Source organism: Falco peregrinus, chromosome 6 (genome assembly GCF_023634155.1).
Source record: "Falco peregrinus isolate bFalPer1 chromosome 6, bFalPer1.pri, whole genome shotgun sequence".
Taxonomy (NCBI): domain Eukaryota; kingdom Metazoa; phylum Chordata; class Aves; order Falconiformes; family Falconidae; genus Falco; species Falco peregrinus.
Genome location: NC_073726.1, coordinates 67393735 through 67410412, shown reverse-complemented (window position 1 = coordinate 67410412; position 16678 = coordinate 67393735). Strand labels below are relative to the sequence as shown.

The following is a 16678-nucleotide window of genomic DNA, read 5'->3' as shown; positions in this document are numbered from 1 at the left end:
GCCTGTACATACTACACTTTCAGGAAACTTGTTATTAAATGGTAAAATCCCGAGTCAGTATATAGGAAGCTAGCTTGCATATAAGCGATCACAATTGTTTTCTTTGAGACAGACAAGTCTTTCTGCTTTTCACTTGACACATGACTGTGGAATGCTGTTTGACATGGGTTTATTTATACGTTGTGTTCAGGCTGCTACTTGGTGGAGCTTTTAAACAAGCTCAATACATTTTTAAGCTGCTGTTTACTTGTGTATTCTGAACATTAAAACAAACAAGCAAGCCTAGGCTCTGTACTGTCTCCTTAGAGCAGCATGGCTATTTCAAGGTTAAAGCCTGCAGCACCCTCTGAAGGGCCAACTGTTTCGGAAAGTCTTCTGCCTGTTTACAAACTGTTCTCTTTGCAGCCCCCATGAAATAATGGAGTCCTCGGGATGCGGGATGTGGGAGGATAAACCTGCTGACACAAGCACTGCTGCTGTTGGTCTGTTTGCTGGGCCTTAGTCATGTAAAATTGCTTGCGTCTTTTGTGCTTTGTATGGGTGGGGACAAAATGCAGGCATTAATGCTTTTTTCATGATGCTAGAAATTGCTGTCCCAGATTTTAGAAGATATCAAATCTGTGGAATTTGTTTGAAAGCAGATCACCAAACTAAACCAGTACAGTGAAACTATGAGTGACTGAATGTGAGAGACTGGCAATGTGCAGATCAGTTATACATCTGTGAGCTGTAGGAGGTTTTTTAGCTTTTTCCAGAGAGGCTTACATTTAGTGCAGAAGTACTTTTGTCCTTCCTTGTTGAGGTGTCTAGTTGAAGAACCTGAAAACTCAGAGCCGTTATGCAAATGATTTCAGAAAACATTCCTCCCAAGTAATACTTGTTGGGAGAAGAACAGGATGGGGATAAATGACTGTGTGCCAGCAATGGAATATCTTGAAGTGAAATTGTTTCTAATTTTTTTTCCCAGTTCACCCAGTTGCTCTTACTGTATGCAATAATTAGCTGTTCATTTCAAGTATAAAAATACTACTTGGACTGATAGATACATGGAAAGACATGGAAATTGTTTACTTTTGATGAATATCTGAGCAAAGTGAGTACTTGAATACCTTTGGGAATGTGGAGCTCAGTCAGGGCTGAAAGGAGCGATTTGCTCACTGAGGGAGTTTTGTGTGGGTTTTTCCCCTGCTCCCCTCAGTCAGGGGCAACCATGTAGCTTATGTCTCACTTATATGTTCAGTAGACTTTTATTCTGGCACACTGAGAGTCACAGACTGTTACTAGCTATGGTAACCTAACTATAAACAAAACTTTAAACTATAGTAAATGACCAAAATCCAATGTCACACTACACTTCAGGAACTGAGCAAGAAATGCTGAAGTCATTGCCAATGTCATGGGTTTCCTTTTAGCAGAGAACTTAAGCAGGCACTTGAGAAATGAACTCTACTAGCAGCACGATGCTTACCTGTACTTTGATGTTGTGGTTTTCCCACCACCGCAGAACTTTACCTTAATGAAGGTGGTATAGATGCAGCTAACCCTGATACTAAGCAGTGTTGCAACTTGTCTGTTCCACTTGTAGTAACAATTATTGGGGAAAAAACCAAAAATAATCCATGTTTGGCTGCCCAATTAAGTAGTGTTGCAGTTATAGTTCTGAGTATCTGGTTTAGATTCGATAGCTAAAATAGAAACAATGTAGTGTGCCAGCCTTTTTAGCAAAGGCTCATGAACTGGGAATTGACGCTTCAGAAGACTTGAATTCCAGTCTCTTCTACAGTTCAGAGTTTTGTTTTGCAGGCACTGAGTAGTGACATGGGTGGTATGGTGTATTCCTGGAGTGGTGTCATACATGGTTGTTGCTTGAGTAATAGAGGGAAAATTAGCTCAAGATTTGTAGTACTACTAGAATGAACAAGTTAATTCTGTAATGAGTTCTTCTGCAGGACACAACCTGAACTTCTCACTTGGAATTTTTCTTTCTAGTATCACCCAGCATCTCTGTTGTGTGCTCCTACAGCCCTGTCTCATTTCCTACAGGAGCTAGTTTATTTTTTTTTCTTTTCCCTTTCTTAAGGTTACTGATGCTCAGGCAGATGAATGAAAGCATGAAATGTCTTTGTAATTCGGAATAGTTTGATGGCTTTCCATATCATGCTTGCAGATGTTAAATTGAAACTAAAATAAAGTACCTAGAAAAATAATTTGATGCTGGTTTTACTTGCATTGAACACGTTCAAGTATTATTAAGCTTTCTAAAATATCAAAAGGGTTCATAGCTTATATAAAATTACCTGTTGCTACTTTTCTCTACAGCTGTAATAGTTCTCTGGTAGCTCTGTGTGCCAAGGCAGGTTTCCATGACTAATTTTGATGTCTGTTCTCTTCAGTAGCTCTTGTTCACACCATTGCTTGAAACCTTATGTTGCTGTTATGACTTGGCCACCCACTGCAGTGCAACCGGCAAGTGTTTTGGTCCCTTGGCTTGTCAAGATTTCTCTGTTTAAGGCAGTTTTAACTGTGGGAGCTGCTACAAGCTTTTAAAGATAGCTGCTATAAGCCAAAATAAATGGAAGACTTAGTGGTGGAATTAAAGCTTTATCTAAGAATCGAAACACAACAGTTAAAATCTAATATTATGAAATCTTCACAGTTAGCAGGGTGAGAACCATTTGCCCTTAGTAAAGTTGGCAATGCTGCACACCCCTCTGTTGTTTAACTAGCATCCTGTTATTTTTGGATAATGGTCTTATTAAAAACTCCGTCTAGAGCACTGTAGTTAAAGCACCTTGACCACCAATTCTTCCCCCTTTTGCCACTTATTCTGCAAGCCGTGGTCTGGTTTCTGCCATAACAGGATAATTACTGCTTGTAATTTGTGTGTGTGTTTATAAACCTGATTTTTATTAATTGTAAAATATAGTCTTTTTAAAAAATTGACTTAATTTTTCCAGACTTGTCTTACTGCTGATGTTACTTGTCTTATTGCTGATGTTTCCTTGGTTTGACTAAGAATATTCCAAAATTTTCCGACTGTTGAAAAATTCTGAAAACTGTAGAATGATTTTTGGCTTGCTGCTTAACCCTGGAGTAAAACTGGTTAGTAGCTGAGTTGTTTTGGGTTTTTTGTGTATGTCTTCTATGGAATGTCCTCAGCTTGCATAAATGATCCACAAAGCTAACAGAAACGTGATATTCCTGCAATTTGATAATAGACATTTTCAGTGCAAAACGATGCACAGAATACAGTCATGATGAGAGGGAAAAGCTGCTCAATCCAACACTTACAGTTCTTTTATACTGTAGTCTACTGGTCATGTTTTGATGGATTAAGACTTTCTTTGTAGATCACTGAAACTGCTTTAATCCAGTCTATTGCAAAATCAGGTGGCATTTTAGAATCCCTTTACATGAGAAAGACAACTAAACTTGGCTGTGTCTGTTTTACAGCTGTCTTCTGATTCTAGGTTTTTAGAGTTAATAGATAACAGTAAAAGAACCGTGGGGAAAAGCTTATTGATTACTTTTGCGTTAAAATAAATGATGAAAAGCTATTACTGTCTGGCTGATGAGGTCTGGGGTGTGGACAGCAATAATTTAAAGGAAATTACAGTTTCATTAGTGCTGATGTCTCTGTGAAGGCTGTGTTTAACTATCAGCACAACCTCTACTATGTAAAACAGTCACAACTGCTCTGATCTTCACCCTTATTGCACCAAAAGCTGAAATACACTTCTACATTCTCTTATTTGTCACCACTGTCCTAATGTTACCTTCCTTCTTTGAAATTGATCTGGGGAGTTCTTTTTGATAGGTTTTCTCTGGATGCTTGATATACACAAGGCTGGATGGGCTGGGAAAAAAGCAGTACTAGGTATTAATGGCAGGGGAGAGAAAGCTCTGGAAAGAAGGTCCTGATTTGCTGACTCCCCTGTAAGTACTAGATTAAATTGGCTCTAGCAGAACAGAGTCAGGAGACTAAAGCTGTTTATATATTTGAGGCAGAAGGAAATAGTTACAAACAGGTAGTGGAATTTTTTGCCCTGAGACCTCATCTGGTGAAAGCTGTCCCTGTGCGTGCAGGGGGACTCAACTGCGTGATCCTTAAAGGTCCCTTCCTGCCCAAACCAGTCTATGGCTCCATGAGTTTTAGGAACTGATGTCTTCTGTAGAAAGTTCATCTGACACTTTCTATAATGTGACAGGGAGGACAGAGAAAGGTGGAAGGGGAGGGGCAAATGTATTGTGCCATCAAGTTTCTCTCCCCTAGAAAGCATGGAGTCAGAGTTAAAGTAGAATATATTGAAAATGCCTATACTGTCCCATATTCTGTGTAAACAATATAATGAAATAATATAAATGGGATTCAGGAAAAGGCTGAACAGATTTATGGTTAAAATGTCTTCCAGCAGCTGGTAAAATACAGTTGCACAAATGCATCTGCTGATGTAGGTGATCCCTAAACAACTGATGCTGGAAGCGATGAGGATTGTGTGTTTGCTGCCTACTACCACAGGTTACCCAAACATCTGCTGCTGCTTCTTTTCAGACACAGAATATCTGACCAAATGATTTTTTTTTTAATATTTTTTTTTCCTGACCATGGTTTGTATGCTTTTATCTACTGCAAAAACGTACTGATGTATTAATTCTACTTTGGTGCTTATTGTGAATCTTCCATGCTGTTTTTTAATAATTCAAATAATCTAATTTGTACGTTAGTTTTAGTATCTATCACTGCCTAAACTTTTTTTTTTTTTGTATGGAAGCAAAATCACGGTCACTGCATTCTGACCTGCTTCATTTGCGAGTCTTTGTACTGCTTGGAATTCTAACGTGGCAGGGATAATTTTTAAGTTACAGATTCAGCCTTTTACTGTACTGCTGAATCTGAAGAAAATCCTGTGTGCTGGTCTTTCTGGCTTGGGTTGTGGAGTTTTTTTCAGGGGTACGTGTGTGTTGTATGTGTGACCAAAAGCTGATCTAACTGGAAAATGAGAGTCTGTGCCCTTAAGTTGTTTTGCAAAGATGTTAAATGAGTGATATGTTGAATCTGTGAAGGTGAGTAAAGGCAGGTGGCACAATACTGCTAGGGCTGGTCACAAGATTTTTCCTCGTCCCTTTTTTCCACCCTCCCTTGAAGAAGGGTATGGATTTTTGTGCCAACAGCTACAACATGATTCCCAGCTGGTGGGGCACCAGAGCTGCTCTCCTGACCCAGCACCACCCAGCTCTGCTGGTGTAGCTGCATGTCTTGGCTGGCAGGAGAGCACAGTGGCAAGTAAGAATGTCATCATCAGAGGTAATACTGTCACTGGGGAAGAGGCAGCAGCTGTGGTTGAAGGCAGGAGGCTTGAAGAAGCAGCCTTCTCAAGGGGGAAGGTATGGGAAGGTGAAAGCAATGAAGACAACATGCGAAAAGGTAGAGCTGCAGGACCAGAGGGTCTTCTCTTTGTATGTATTTCTTAACTGTGTGTTAGTGTAATAAGAATGGATAATGCTATAAACACAGTAATTGCCTCTTCCCTAAATCATAACATGAAGCTTTCTCTCAATTTTCATTTATATATATATATATATATAAAAAAGGAGGTATAAGAAATAGTGAACCATTAAGCCTTTTTTGTTAAACAGGACAACTGGCAAATCAAACCCGGTTGATAGAGGCAAAGCCTTTAACCACTTCCCACATCTAAAACCAAAAGTCCTTTAACAATTGCTGGTCTTTCTTTCCTAGAGAAGATTAATTAAAAAGTGAACGACAGATTAGATTCCTGGATTATTTTTTTTTAAGTATGGGAATACTACAGAAAAAAAGCTTTATATGGTTAGTATAAAACATACAGTTCCCATAGCAAAAGTAGTCCTTTTATAAATGCTAATAGGATAGATGTCGGTGACCTGGTGCTCAATAATCTTTAATGTAGTTCTTTGATTTTGTAGAACTGCAACCATTTAATTTTGGTTGGAGAGTTTTGTAGTTGCTTGTGTTACATTTATGCTTGAACTAAATTGCAGACACCAAGATGCTACAATGAAAAATGCTGTACTAATGTAGGACAAAAAGGCAGACTTTTCCCCTTAGAAGTTTTATTGTGTGTCCTTTGGGTCCTTGTGCAGCCACAGGTTTTCCCTTTGGGGCACATGATACAACTGAGCTGGAAGAAAAGGAAAAAAGATGGAAAAATACTGTTTAGTTTCTAATTATGGCATGGTAGTTGTGCATCACACCTGCCTTGAGGCTGCTTGTCTTAAATCTCCTTGCATGTGAACCAGGAGAGCTAGGGGAGGGAGTGATGGAAAAGGTTTTTGATTTCAGAAAGTGTCCTTTCAACAAACTTGTTTCTGTTTGGGCTGCGGATCCAGAGTCTCCCATAGTGTTTCTCACCTTGCTGGGGGCTAGTTACCTATCTTAAGGTGCTATTGTTATTTTTCCTTGCTGCAGCAGTACTGAATACTCATTCCTAAACACACACACACACCCTGCCCCATCCCACTTCTGTGTGGACTTTTCCTCCTCTCTCCTTTTCCTGGTGGTCACTTGTTTCTGTAGGTCATTTGCTTAATCTAAAAGTTTTTTCCCCATCTTTTTATTCATTATATACCTGCAGATCTTGAGTTGTCATATGGCTGTTTGTTTCTTCTTCACGTGCTTGTGTGGCAAAGCTTGAAGGACACAGCTTAACAAGACAGCAAATAATTAGGTCTGCTTCCTGGAAGGATTTTGTTCTCTCCCACTTTCTCCTCTGTTGACAGTGATGCTTATCTGACCCCATGGGCCATCTCAGCCTGCTAAATTGACAGAACAATCCAAAAGAAAATGAATACACTTCTGGCAGGTTAATGGGGTGAACAGGCTTGCTGTGGTGCCAGACAAGACCCAGTGCAAGGAGAGGAGTTCCTTTTCCAGCAACCAGCCCTTGGCATAAGGGAGCTCTTGGGTTGCACGCAGACTCTTTCTCTCTTTGTCTCTCGTGAGGATCTCAGGCAACGACACGTGAATTTCATCCTTTCGGTACCCAGTCAAGTGTCCTTGTCAATGCTTCACAGCTACTGCATTCAGTCATCGTTAACATCTACAGGCCTTGGGCTGATCCCCTGTTGCTGTCCCTTGATGAGATTTCAGAGCCGAGTTTACATGACAGCCTGGCACTGGGAAGGGCCATCGTGTTCCTTCCCTCTGGCTGTGCTATGACCACCATGTACCTCCCGGAGCTTGTCACATTGTACAAAACACTGATTCAGCTTGCTCAACTGGAACAAAAATTTGCTTTGCCTGCTAGGTTGCATTGGCTTACCATGGGCTGGACATTTTTGTAAGGGAGGAATGTGATACTAGCTGCAAGGGGAATGGTGGGAGTGGGGTTTGCTTGTCTTGGTCGTAGAAACACTAAACTAAAATGCAGCATTAACATTCATTGCATCCTTTTGGGCTTCATCTCTCTTTCCTTGGCAGAGAGGGTAAACTGAACACCCATGTGGTGGTTTTCCTTGTTTGTAGCTCTTGGTCGTTGGCTGCCTGACTTTTAAAGCCATTTACTTTGCCATGTTTTGGCTCTGAGATTATACTATCCACCCATGGTGATGAGAGGCAGGAAGCCCTAATTGTGTCCTCAGTTATGATCAAAAGAAACCATGAAGCACCAGTGGCAAGCCTTGCTTGAGCTCTTGCACAGCGCTCAAAAAGAAAGTAGAGGATAGTCATTGCTGCGGTACAAGAAGGTGCAGGTAGGAAGGTGACGGTCACCTTCCGTTTAGCCTGCCTGAGGCAGTGCAGCTTTCTCCCAAGTTTTGAACTAGACAAGTGTACATTCCTGTGTACCTGCAGTTCCAAAGGTGTTCTTTCTTTTGTGTGTCTGCACCCAAATGAATTTTCAGACTTTTTTTTTTTTTTTTTTTTCTTCAATCCATTGTTATAGAAGTGTCTGTCCAAAGCTACAGTATTTAGCAAGTTGTGTGCTTTGGATTTTTTTATTCAAGCTATTGTTTATATCCATCCAGCCTTCTGAATAAAATCACTTGTTACTGATTTTTAACTATCGCAAGAATCATGAAAAATGCATGAAAAAAACATATAAGGTCTGACAGAATTGGGGGTCACTTTGGGACAAAGGTGTGTGGTATCTTGGTAGCTAGTCTCATTGCCCTGAGAATAGCTGGGAGCCAAGTTGAACCTGTCTGCAGACTACTGCTGAGCTTTTAAGAGATGCTTTTAATAGCACCTCAGAAGCTATTTTGGGGTAAGCACAAAGCGTGCTTTCATTTTTGTCCATGACTAAACTGCTGTGCTTCTGAAGTACTGGTAGATAACTGTAAAAGTCAACCACACCAACTTTCTGGGAGCCGTGTGACAGGTGCCTTTTTAGCTGTTGTGGTTTTTACATCTGTCTTGGACTTGTTGAAATGTCTCAAGATCTCTCACAGGGAAAAAAGGTTGGGGGATGCTTTCAGTGCAGAGCACTGATATTTTGAAATCCAGAAATGGTCATGCTGCATTCTGTGTGAGGGTGTTGCATGGGTTACTGATCCTTTGGATGGGACAAAAATCACTCGTCTTCACTGGCCTGCAGAAACTTCATATCATGTCCTGATGCAGCATCCTCAGCAAACCTCTTCTCAAATGCTTGATGCCTGAAGTGAATGCGCAGTAAAGAGGAGCCAAACGAAGACATCCATGCTGAATGCCGGGCTGTGATTCACTGTCACATGAGCTTACATGTTTTTGGGGGTGTGTCAGTGTGGCATGCTGCCCAAGTAGCTCGTAATACTTAGTTCAGCTTTCCAGGTTTCCTAACAGTACTCTTGTGACTTCCTTCTCAATTCCAGCTTCATCACATCAGGAATATTCAAATGAGTCAGGTACATAATTCGAGTCCCTGTATCTGTAAAAGAGGGAAAGTACCGAGAGAAAACTTGTGACGTTTAGTTTGAAAAGTGCTTGGAGGTGGAAAATCAATAAATGCTGTATGTTTGTTGCGAGGTGTTTGTAAAAACTCTTAATTATTGGCTCACATATAATTTAATCACTCCAATAATTTTGATTTGAGGTAACTTAGTATCATAGAACTAGTCTGCTGCGCAAGTGTCTGGACTAAAACCATGCTGGTTTTAGATTGTGTAGATACTTCATTCATACTAAATGACAGCAACTACTCAGTAGCGCAATTTTTATTACCACTAATGAGAATGTTTTATTTAACAAGTTATTCTTCATGCTCCTCTTCTGCTTTTTAGAGAAATTTAATAAAACTAACATTATTTTTTATTACCTTAATTATCTTTAACAGGCATGTTCTGGTGACAGGTAAGACACAGCTGTACTTCTTGCCAATGAGTTTTGAACTAATACTTGCCAATATAACTGCATTGTGCGGTTTGCACATTTCTGCTCATAGAGTGAGCAAAGTTGGTATAAAACTCATGTGAAACCAAGGAAGTAGGTTAATGAGATGTCCCCATTGTATTAGTTTTAATCTCTCTCAAATCCCCTCATCTGCTAGCTAATCAAATAGAGATCAAACAATTAATCTTTTACCTTTTTTTAAAAAGGAGGAGTTAAGCATGTGTTTTAAAGATGGGCTTTGGTGACGACTTTATACCTGTTTTAATGCTACTCCTTCTGGAAATGAAATAAAATCCACAGTTTCCTTCATGTGTGTAGAATTCCTTCTCTCTCCTTGAGCGGCAGACGAGCCATGTTACTCTCTGGGGGCTGGTGCGAGTGGGGTGGTTGCCTGCGCGCAGTCCAAGGTGGACCTCTCAGCGGCTGGTCAGAGCTCTGATCTCTCGCTGGTTCTCTGCCTTGTCCCTGCAGCAGGAATGGGTGAACAGACAGCAGAGTCTGGTAGGTCAGATGTCATCCACCCCATGTGTGTCACGTTACAAAGTTTGTAACAGTAATTATATACGTTTCCTGGAAAGGGAGACTTGATTTCCTCTCTGGCCTCTATTTTTACTTGTGTGACCCTTCCTCTTTGCTTACAGCGATTAGTAACTTGCATTTATGTAGCTGCTTATCTGAACTAACTGTTTCCTGTATTATTTTGTAGCAATTTCTCTTACAGTTTTCCAGCCTACTATATTGCTTGTGTGAAAATTGAAAACTTTATTGCTGAACCCATCTGAATTTAAAGTCTGTCACATACTTGTATGACAGGCATTATCAGTAGTTTTCCTGGGTTGGGAAGTGTACACCAAGTGAAGCAAGGCTCACAAAGCCTCACTGGCAGGTGGACGAACCAGGCTGGTGCGGAAAGTGGTTTGTTTCAAATATGGGAAACTGAGTAGAAAATTTATCTTCTCAGCAAAGGCTTTTCTGGAGAGACAAGGTGTTATGTGGTAGATGTACTTCATGTGGAAGCCCAAAAAAGGGGGCAAGCTTTGAACTCTTGGAGGTGAACTTCAAAACAGAGATGTAACCTGTGCACTAGAGTTCTCTTAGTCTTACGAAACTCAGCTACTGTTATTGTTTGTTTTAATGCTGTGTTGATGACCTGGGTGAATACAGTTTACATGTGCCTTTAAGGAGCCTGGGATTACTTGCTAGGAGTATCAAGGATGGCGAAATGCAGCTTCCTAGTCCAGCAGTTTAAAAATAAATGCTCAAAATAAAAACAACACATGAAAATCTTGGTCAAAGTGCTAAAAACGGGTTCCATTTAGATTTCAAATCCATATGTGTGGAACTTGCATCTGCTCATCTCAAAAAGAAAAAGGCAATGAAGTGTTGAAATTACTGGAGGAAAATAGTTGCTTTTACTGTTTTTGGCAACAACCCCCTTTATTCAACATCTGTAATAGAAAGGAAATAATTAGCTGCCCTATTCCAGAGGGCTGTCTCCTCAGTAAAAAACAGATACTCATAACAATGGGTTGTTTTGCAAGCCTGTTCCCTGTAACCCGTGGTACTTGTCCTCCAGAGCAGCTCTGCAGTGCTGTGCTTCTGCAGAGCCTTGAATGTGAGGACTGGTGGTAGAACAGGCTGTAGAGACCTGCGGTTCGGACCAAGGCAGTGGTTGAAGATGACCTCAGCTGCACTGAATGACAAGCTGGCTGCTAAATTGTGATGCATATTATCCAAATTGACAGGGCTGGATTTACATCCCAGTTTCTTTCTCCTGCTGGGATGAAAGTGTGGCAACCGGGAATCACGTGGTGTAAGAGCTGTGAATAATAAAGTTACTTGCATTAACTTCTCTTTTCAGTTAATGCTTTCACTTTTTAAAAATGTGCATTTTCACAGTTCAGCATTCACTCTAATGTCTCTGTATTCTACCCTGGAACACAACTTCTAGTTTATACCATTTAAAAATCGATTTTTAATTATTTTGGTGACTTTTAATCTGTGACAAACTAACGTTTTCATGACAGTTCTTTAATGTAGACATTTTTGGTCACTGCTCTGGTGTCCTGCATGTTGTATTTACTTCCTTTTAGGCATAAATTTAAATACAGATTGTGCAATGAAAAAGATTAGAAATTAACGTCATGCGGTATAAAGAGAGAACAAAGTACCAACTGGAGAGATGTATTAACTTGTCCTTTAACCCTGATCCTGCTTTAATTTCAAAGAGCAACGCAATTAATAGTGACAGAACTTTCATACTAGCTGAGGCATTAACCAAAACAACTTACAGCAGTCCCTCCTCCTCCTCCTCCTCCTCTCTCCAGCAGTTTGTAGGTTACATAAGCCGATTCCTTTGTTTTTCCTCTTTAGTAGTGAGCAGACTTCAGTCTCTTCTCTGAGCGGACTGGTTTGCATGCTTACGTTTTTCCTCTCAAAACGGGCTTGCCTTTGAAGAGGAGGAGCATAGTGTAATTGAAAGACCCAGCATGTAAACTGTCAGCATATACAGAACATCTGGTGAGAAGTCCTTTCTGGCAACTTATAAGACTTGTAGATAGGATATATGTGAGCCTGTCACGGGGTTATTGCCATTGCAAAATCAAGTCCTCGTGCAGTGGTACCGGATTATATTTACAATGTCTTCTGAACCAGGTAAGACTGAACGGGATGCTTCTGTTAAACTTTCATCTCTTCAAGACTTGTGGTGGTTTTGTGTCCAGAAACACCAAGAGTTAAACTTTCTAGTTTGAAGTAAATAGACCAGTGAACATCCAGCTGCCTCATGATGCAATACAACTGGAATGCTCTGGTGGCTTTTTCCTCCTGTTCTCAGTAAATGAGCTTGCAGTCTCTTGAACCACTTGCCTGATGCATCTGCCACACAGAGAAATCTGCAGCTTTTGGCTCATTTTGCTGCTGCTTTCACCAGCTCAAGATTTTCTTAAAAGCAAATCAGTTTTGTCATGTTTATAAGTGGTTTCTGTTCCTAGCTTATTTGCCAGATTCATCAAGCTGTTTATAGCTGCAAGGTTTCTGTAGGACAATTCTATAAGTAAGCATTGGCTCTAAGAATGATATCTCTCGTTGTTCTAGGAAGTAGATGTATGCTTCTGGCTTACAATCAGGTTTTCACATATATTGTTGCAATAATCCATTTAACTGATGCTTATGCTACTACATTGAATGTACAGAATTGGCTTCCAGAATTAAAGGATGTTTTCTTTTATTGCACCATCCAGTGAAAGGTTTGGATTTTTTCCATTACAAATACACTTGCAACTGAATTTTTAAGATTACTATTGAAAATACTGCTTTACTTGCAAGTGAGTGCATTTTTCAGTTCTGAGAAAAGTTCAGCCTAAGGGTAAGTTACATGAAAAGGCTTACCCAACCCTAACAGCTTAATATAAGACAGTAAGTATTCTGAATTCAGTTTTCCACAGAGAGGTGGACAAAGCAGATCTGTGGAAGGTTTAGGTTCAGAATGCTGGCCTCCCTCTGGAAAGCCCTCTGAGACTAAATAGAGGGAAGGGAGTCACTGGTGGACTGAGTTTGAGGGATTTGCTAGAGAAGCCTGGAGCAGATGTATGCAAATAGCTCTACCCCAGTTCTCCTGATTTCAATACTTGTGGGCATCTGATTATTCTTGGGTACAAGGAATATTTGTTTTGAAATCATTCTGTTGACTCCTTTATTTGTTTTATGATCAAATTTGAAATTTCCCTTCTCCCTCTAGCTTTTGATAATCAACCAAAAGGATGGGAATCACACCTTTCTTCCCACTCTTTATGCATTATTTTGCTGTATCCTGAGAAGAATCTACATGTGGATATAGGAAACTTTTTTTTCCCACTGATCTAGCTCTTAAGAGCTGTTTTCTGGGATCTGCAATGCATATTCTTTTCCTGTAAATGTAACATTAAACCCTGACTGATTTTCAGGAAGCTCCATGTGGTACCATAACTACTATTTTTGGTATTTCAACTCATCTTCCCTCTTGCCCTTTTGCTTACTTTGCGTTATTTTGGTTTGCAGAGGCCTACAGTATACTTACATATAACTGTGTTAGTCTGAATGTCCAATATATTGGTGAAGTTGTGATCTCCAACTTTTTTTGATTTATTTTAGAGATCAAATATTTGTATGTGCTTTAAAGTGACAGAGGTTATACTATCATGGTGTTTTTCAGGCAGTAATTTCCCACACTCCAGTTAAGAGTTGTATGAAAGTAGTTAATGCAGGGTGGACTATGGTGCAAATACCTGGCTTGAAGGGTATGAAGGGGTGAGCTTCTATCAGCCTGTGGAATAGCATATAGATATCTCCTAACATCACCTTCTCAGAATGATGTAGGAAACCTATGGATATAGACAGTACGCATAGAAAAGGTGACAGCAAGTAGTTCCGGTCTGTCTGGGTTTGAAATTGTGTTGACAAATATCCCTGGACACTCCTAAACAGTATCTCGGAGAAGAACTGAGTTGCTTGCTGAAGCACTGGCTGCCTCCAGTCCAAAATGGAAAAAAATCCTTCCAGTACTGACTGCTGGGACCGGGTGAGAGGGGAGTAGCACCTGAAGCTTATAGAAAGGTATAAATTCATACGGCAGCGTATCTACTGCTATCACAAAGTACAATTCAGAGTGTGTCTGAGCAAAGCTGTTTTTCGAAGTACTAAAGGCCCATAACAAATACGAAAATATGTAGAATGTACCTTCTCTGAAGTTTTGATGTTTCTGAAGACTGAAACTTTAGAGATTTTTTTTTTTAGTAGTAGCGTTCATTATAGGGGAAAGTATTGCTGAAAAATTGATTTAAATCAATGTCATTTTGAAAGGTTCAATGATACTTTGACCCAGAAGTCAACAGAGGCTTAAGTGTCTTCATTCGTACCATCACTATGCTTGGCTTTGTGACTGCAGCACCCTGAGACTTATGTTAGTTTTTCACCTGGTAGGTGCTATGTAAACTGTATAATGGTTTATGTCAGTGCTTGTAAACCCAGTGAATTTGTTGAGTCTTTACTAAAAATTCAAAATGGTTATGGAATGCTCCTCTTCCCCATCTCTCCTCTCTTATCCTAGATTTGTGACTATTATAAAATAAAAGGAATAAATTTCTGTAACATTAAGAGTTTGGAAATTTAGTGAATATGTGTTCCTTACAGGCAATGATTGACCTTGAGAAGTATAGGTAGTAAGGAAACACAATCTGTCCTTTTGATTGACATAAAATATTTAAAACACTGTGAGTGCTCTTACTTGCTTGTGAAAAAGTTCTTACAATCCTGACCTGTCACTGAAAAAGAAAAAAAAAAAAAAGAAGAGAAGGCAACAGCTGGGTTAGGTTATGTAGGTTGGAGAGGGATTGGAATATTTCCAAACCTTGTATTGTATAAAGAATTAAATGTGTAGACTTAAACAAATATTATGTTTTAGAGTAACTTCATAGATTTTATTTACTTTCTGTTTTGGGAAACTTTCTTCCCCAACGTGCAAGCCATCTGTTTTTTTTAATGACTATTTTGATACACTTCCTTCTGATGCCGAAACCCGAGGCTTGAAGGAAAACAGTAAATATAGCATAGAAGTCAGCCATATTTTGCTGGGCTGCGGTTCTGTGAACAGCTCAAGTGATCCAGAGGCCAGTTGCTGCCAAAAGGCTGCCCAGTCCCTCTGTGGGACTTTCCCAGACCTTTGGGTGGGTCTCATCCACGAGCCAGTTCAGCTCACTGACACAGCACAAGCGCCTGAGATAAAACCGGTGTCCACTGGCCTGCTGGCTGGAGGGGGCTACGATGGCCTGGAGAGAAACCTGGTGAGTGTTAAAGCTGTTGAGAAGTGAGCAGTGCGAGCTACGGGGATGTGGAGGGATGGAGAAGAAAACATTTCTCCTCTTGGTGGGGGGGCTGTCTCACTCTGTCTGGCGTAGCCGCAGTTGGGGGTTGAGCAGCCTTTTCTTGTTCTGTCCTTGGGCCTTCAAATGTCCTCATTTTCAAAATGTTTGCAAAGTGAAAGGTTGCACATCCTTCAGATGTGTTGGACAAAATTTGAGCTATTACAAAATTCTTTCTCTTCCTGAAATGTAGTTGAGTTTAATATATACTTACATTGCATAATTTATTTTTTTTTTTAAAAAAAAAACAAACCCAAACAACAACCACATTTCCTATCCTTTTGCACATTCACAGATAAATATTCATGTGGCTATTAAGGTTTTTGGAACAGTATGGTAAATACTCATCGAAGTCTGCATCAAAAATTATTTTAATTCTCCAACTTAAGAAGTTTTATGAAATGACATCTTAAATTCACCATGCAGTTATTTTTTTATCTTTTTTAAAATGTATATTTTAAATGGGGGTCTGGAAAAGAGAGAAGAGAGGACTAAACAATAGAACAGTTCTGAATTTGTATCTCTCTGCCGGTTCATAGCATAAAATGTAAAGCCATTTCAATCTGTATGTATGTTCAAGAGGCAACTGTACTGATGTGCAGGTCTATTAATCTGGAGTGAATTCTGTGGACAGTATGATCAGTGGTCATGTCTGGTAATTTAGGGCTAAGGGTTTTTTTCCCATTTGGATTCTAGGCGACCTGTATTTCACTTCCTTCTGTAAGGATGATTGTGAATGGATGAAATTAGTGTAAAACGGTGATCTCTCACTCCTTATGGACAAGAGACAATGTAAAAGCTGGCGTAATTATTGTAGACTTTAAAAGGACTGGGCAAGAAAGGTCCTTCTTGAATGATCTCACAGGAAGGCCCTAAATGTACTTAAATCAGGCTTTTTGTGACTGTTCTTCCCTTTTTTTTTTTTTTTTTTCCCCAACCAGGTCAAAAGCAGGAAGCACTTGAATTCTTGTGAAGTGTCCAGCTTTGGGTTCTTTATATTTCTGTTTTGGTGCAGAGAGCATTCCCAGGGAGCTGCTTGTTTTTCTGTTTCGTAGATGATGGTTGTTAATTACTTGGCAGGGAGACTGAATTGCTTGGGGAGCCTGACAGTGGGCTGCCTGCCCCTGGCTTGGGGGAGGAAAGGCATTCGCCACGGAGCAGCCAGGGTGCCGCACAGCTGCACCGCTGATGCTGCTGTAAGGGACGAGCAACCGCCTGTTTCCCTCCATCGGAGCTTTGTTCTTTATTAAGTTCATAATTATATTCTCTTGTAAACTTTCACAGAACAGGGGGTAGTGCCTGGTAGCCTGTTGTGATGCTATTGTGCAGTTAATACCATGCAGCTTGTTCTTTAATTAGGGCATTACTTTAAATTTTGAAGCCATGCATTTTTAGAGAATAGTTTTTTGACTCATACACACAGAGCTACACACTC

General features: G+C 40.1%; 1 protein-coding gene and 1 long non-coding RNA gene across 11 annotated transcripts in view; one reads left to right on the top strand and one right to left on the bottom strand.

Moving 5' to 3' along the window:
- FGD4 (FYVE, RhoGEF and PH domain containing 4) overlaps positions 1-16678 on the top strand; it is a 110211-nt gene that overhangs the window by 45087 nt on the left and 48446 nt on the right. Inside the window, exon 1 of one of the 9 annotated variants that reach the window (XM_027792986.2) lies at positions 11734-11866. The exons of 7 other annotated variants lie outside the window; for them this stretch is intronic. Coding sequence is in view for 1 of the 2 variants with exons in the window: in XM_027792983.2 (XP_027648784.1) it covers positions 11986-12001 (16 nt within the window). In the remaining variant the exon portion in view is untranslated. Of the gene's footprint in view, positions 1-11733; positions 12002-16678 lie in introns of those variants that run through there. One more of the 9 variants, XM_027792983.2, reaches the window with a different exon arrangement.
- LOC129784694 (uncharacterized) lies at positions 5583-11742 on the bottom strand. Of its 2 annotated transcripts, XR_008747696.1 has the most exons (4): positions 11638-11742; positions 9603-9811; positions 6609-8885; positions 5586-6161 (listed from the first exon to the last, which is right to left on the bottom strand). It is a non-coding gene; the product is annotated as an uncharacterized LOC129784694 (long non-coding RNA). The 2 variants fall into 2 exon arrangements; XR_008747695.1 differs by having other exon boundaries at positions 5583-8885.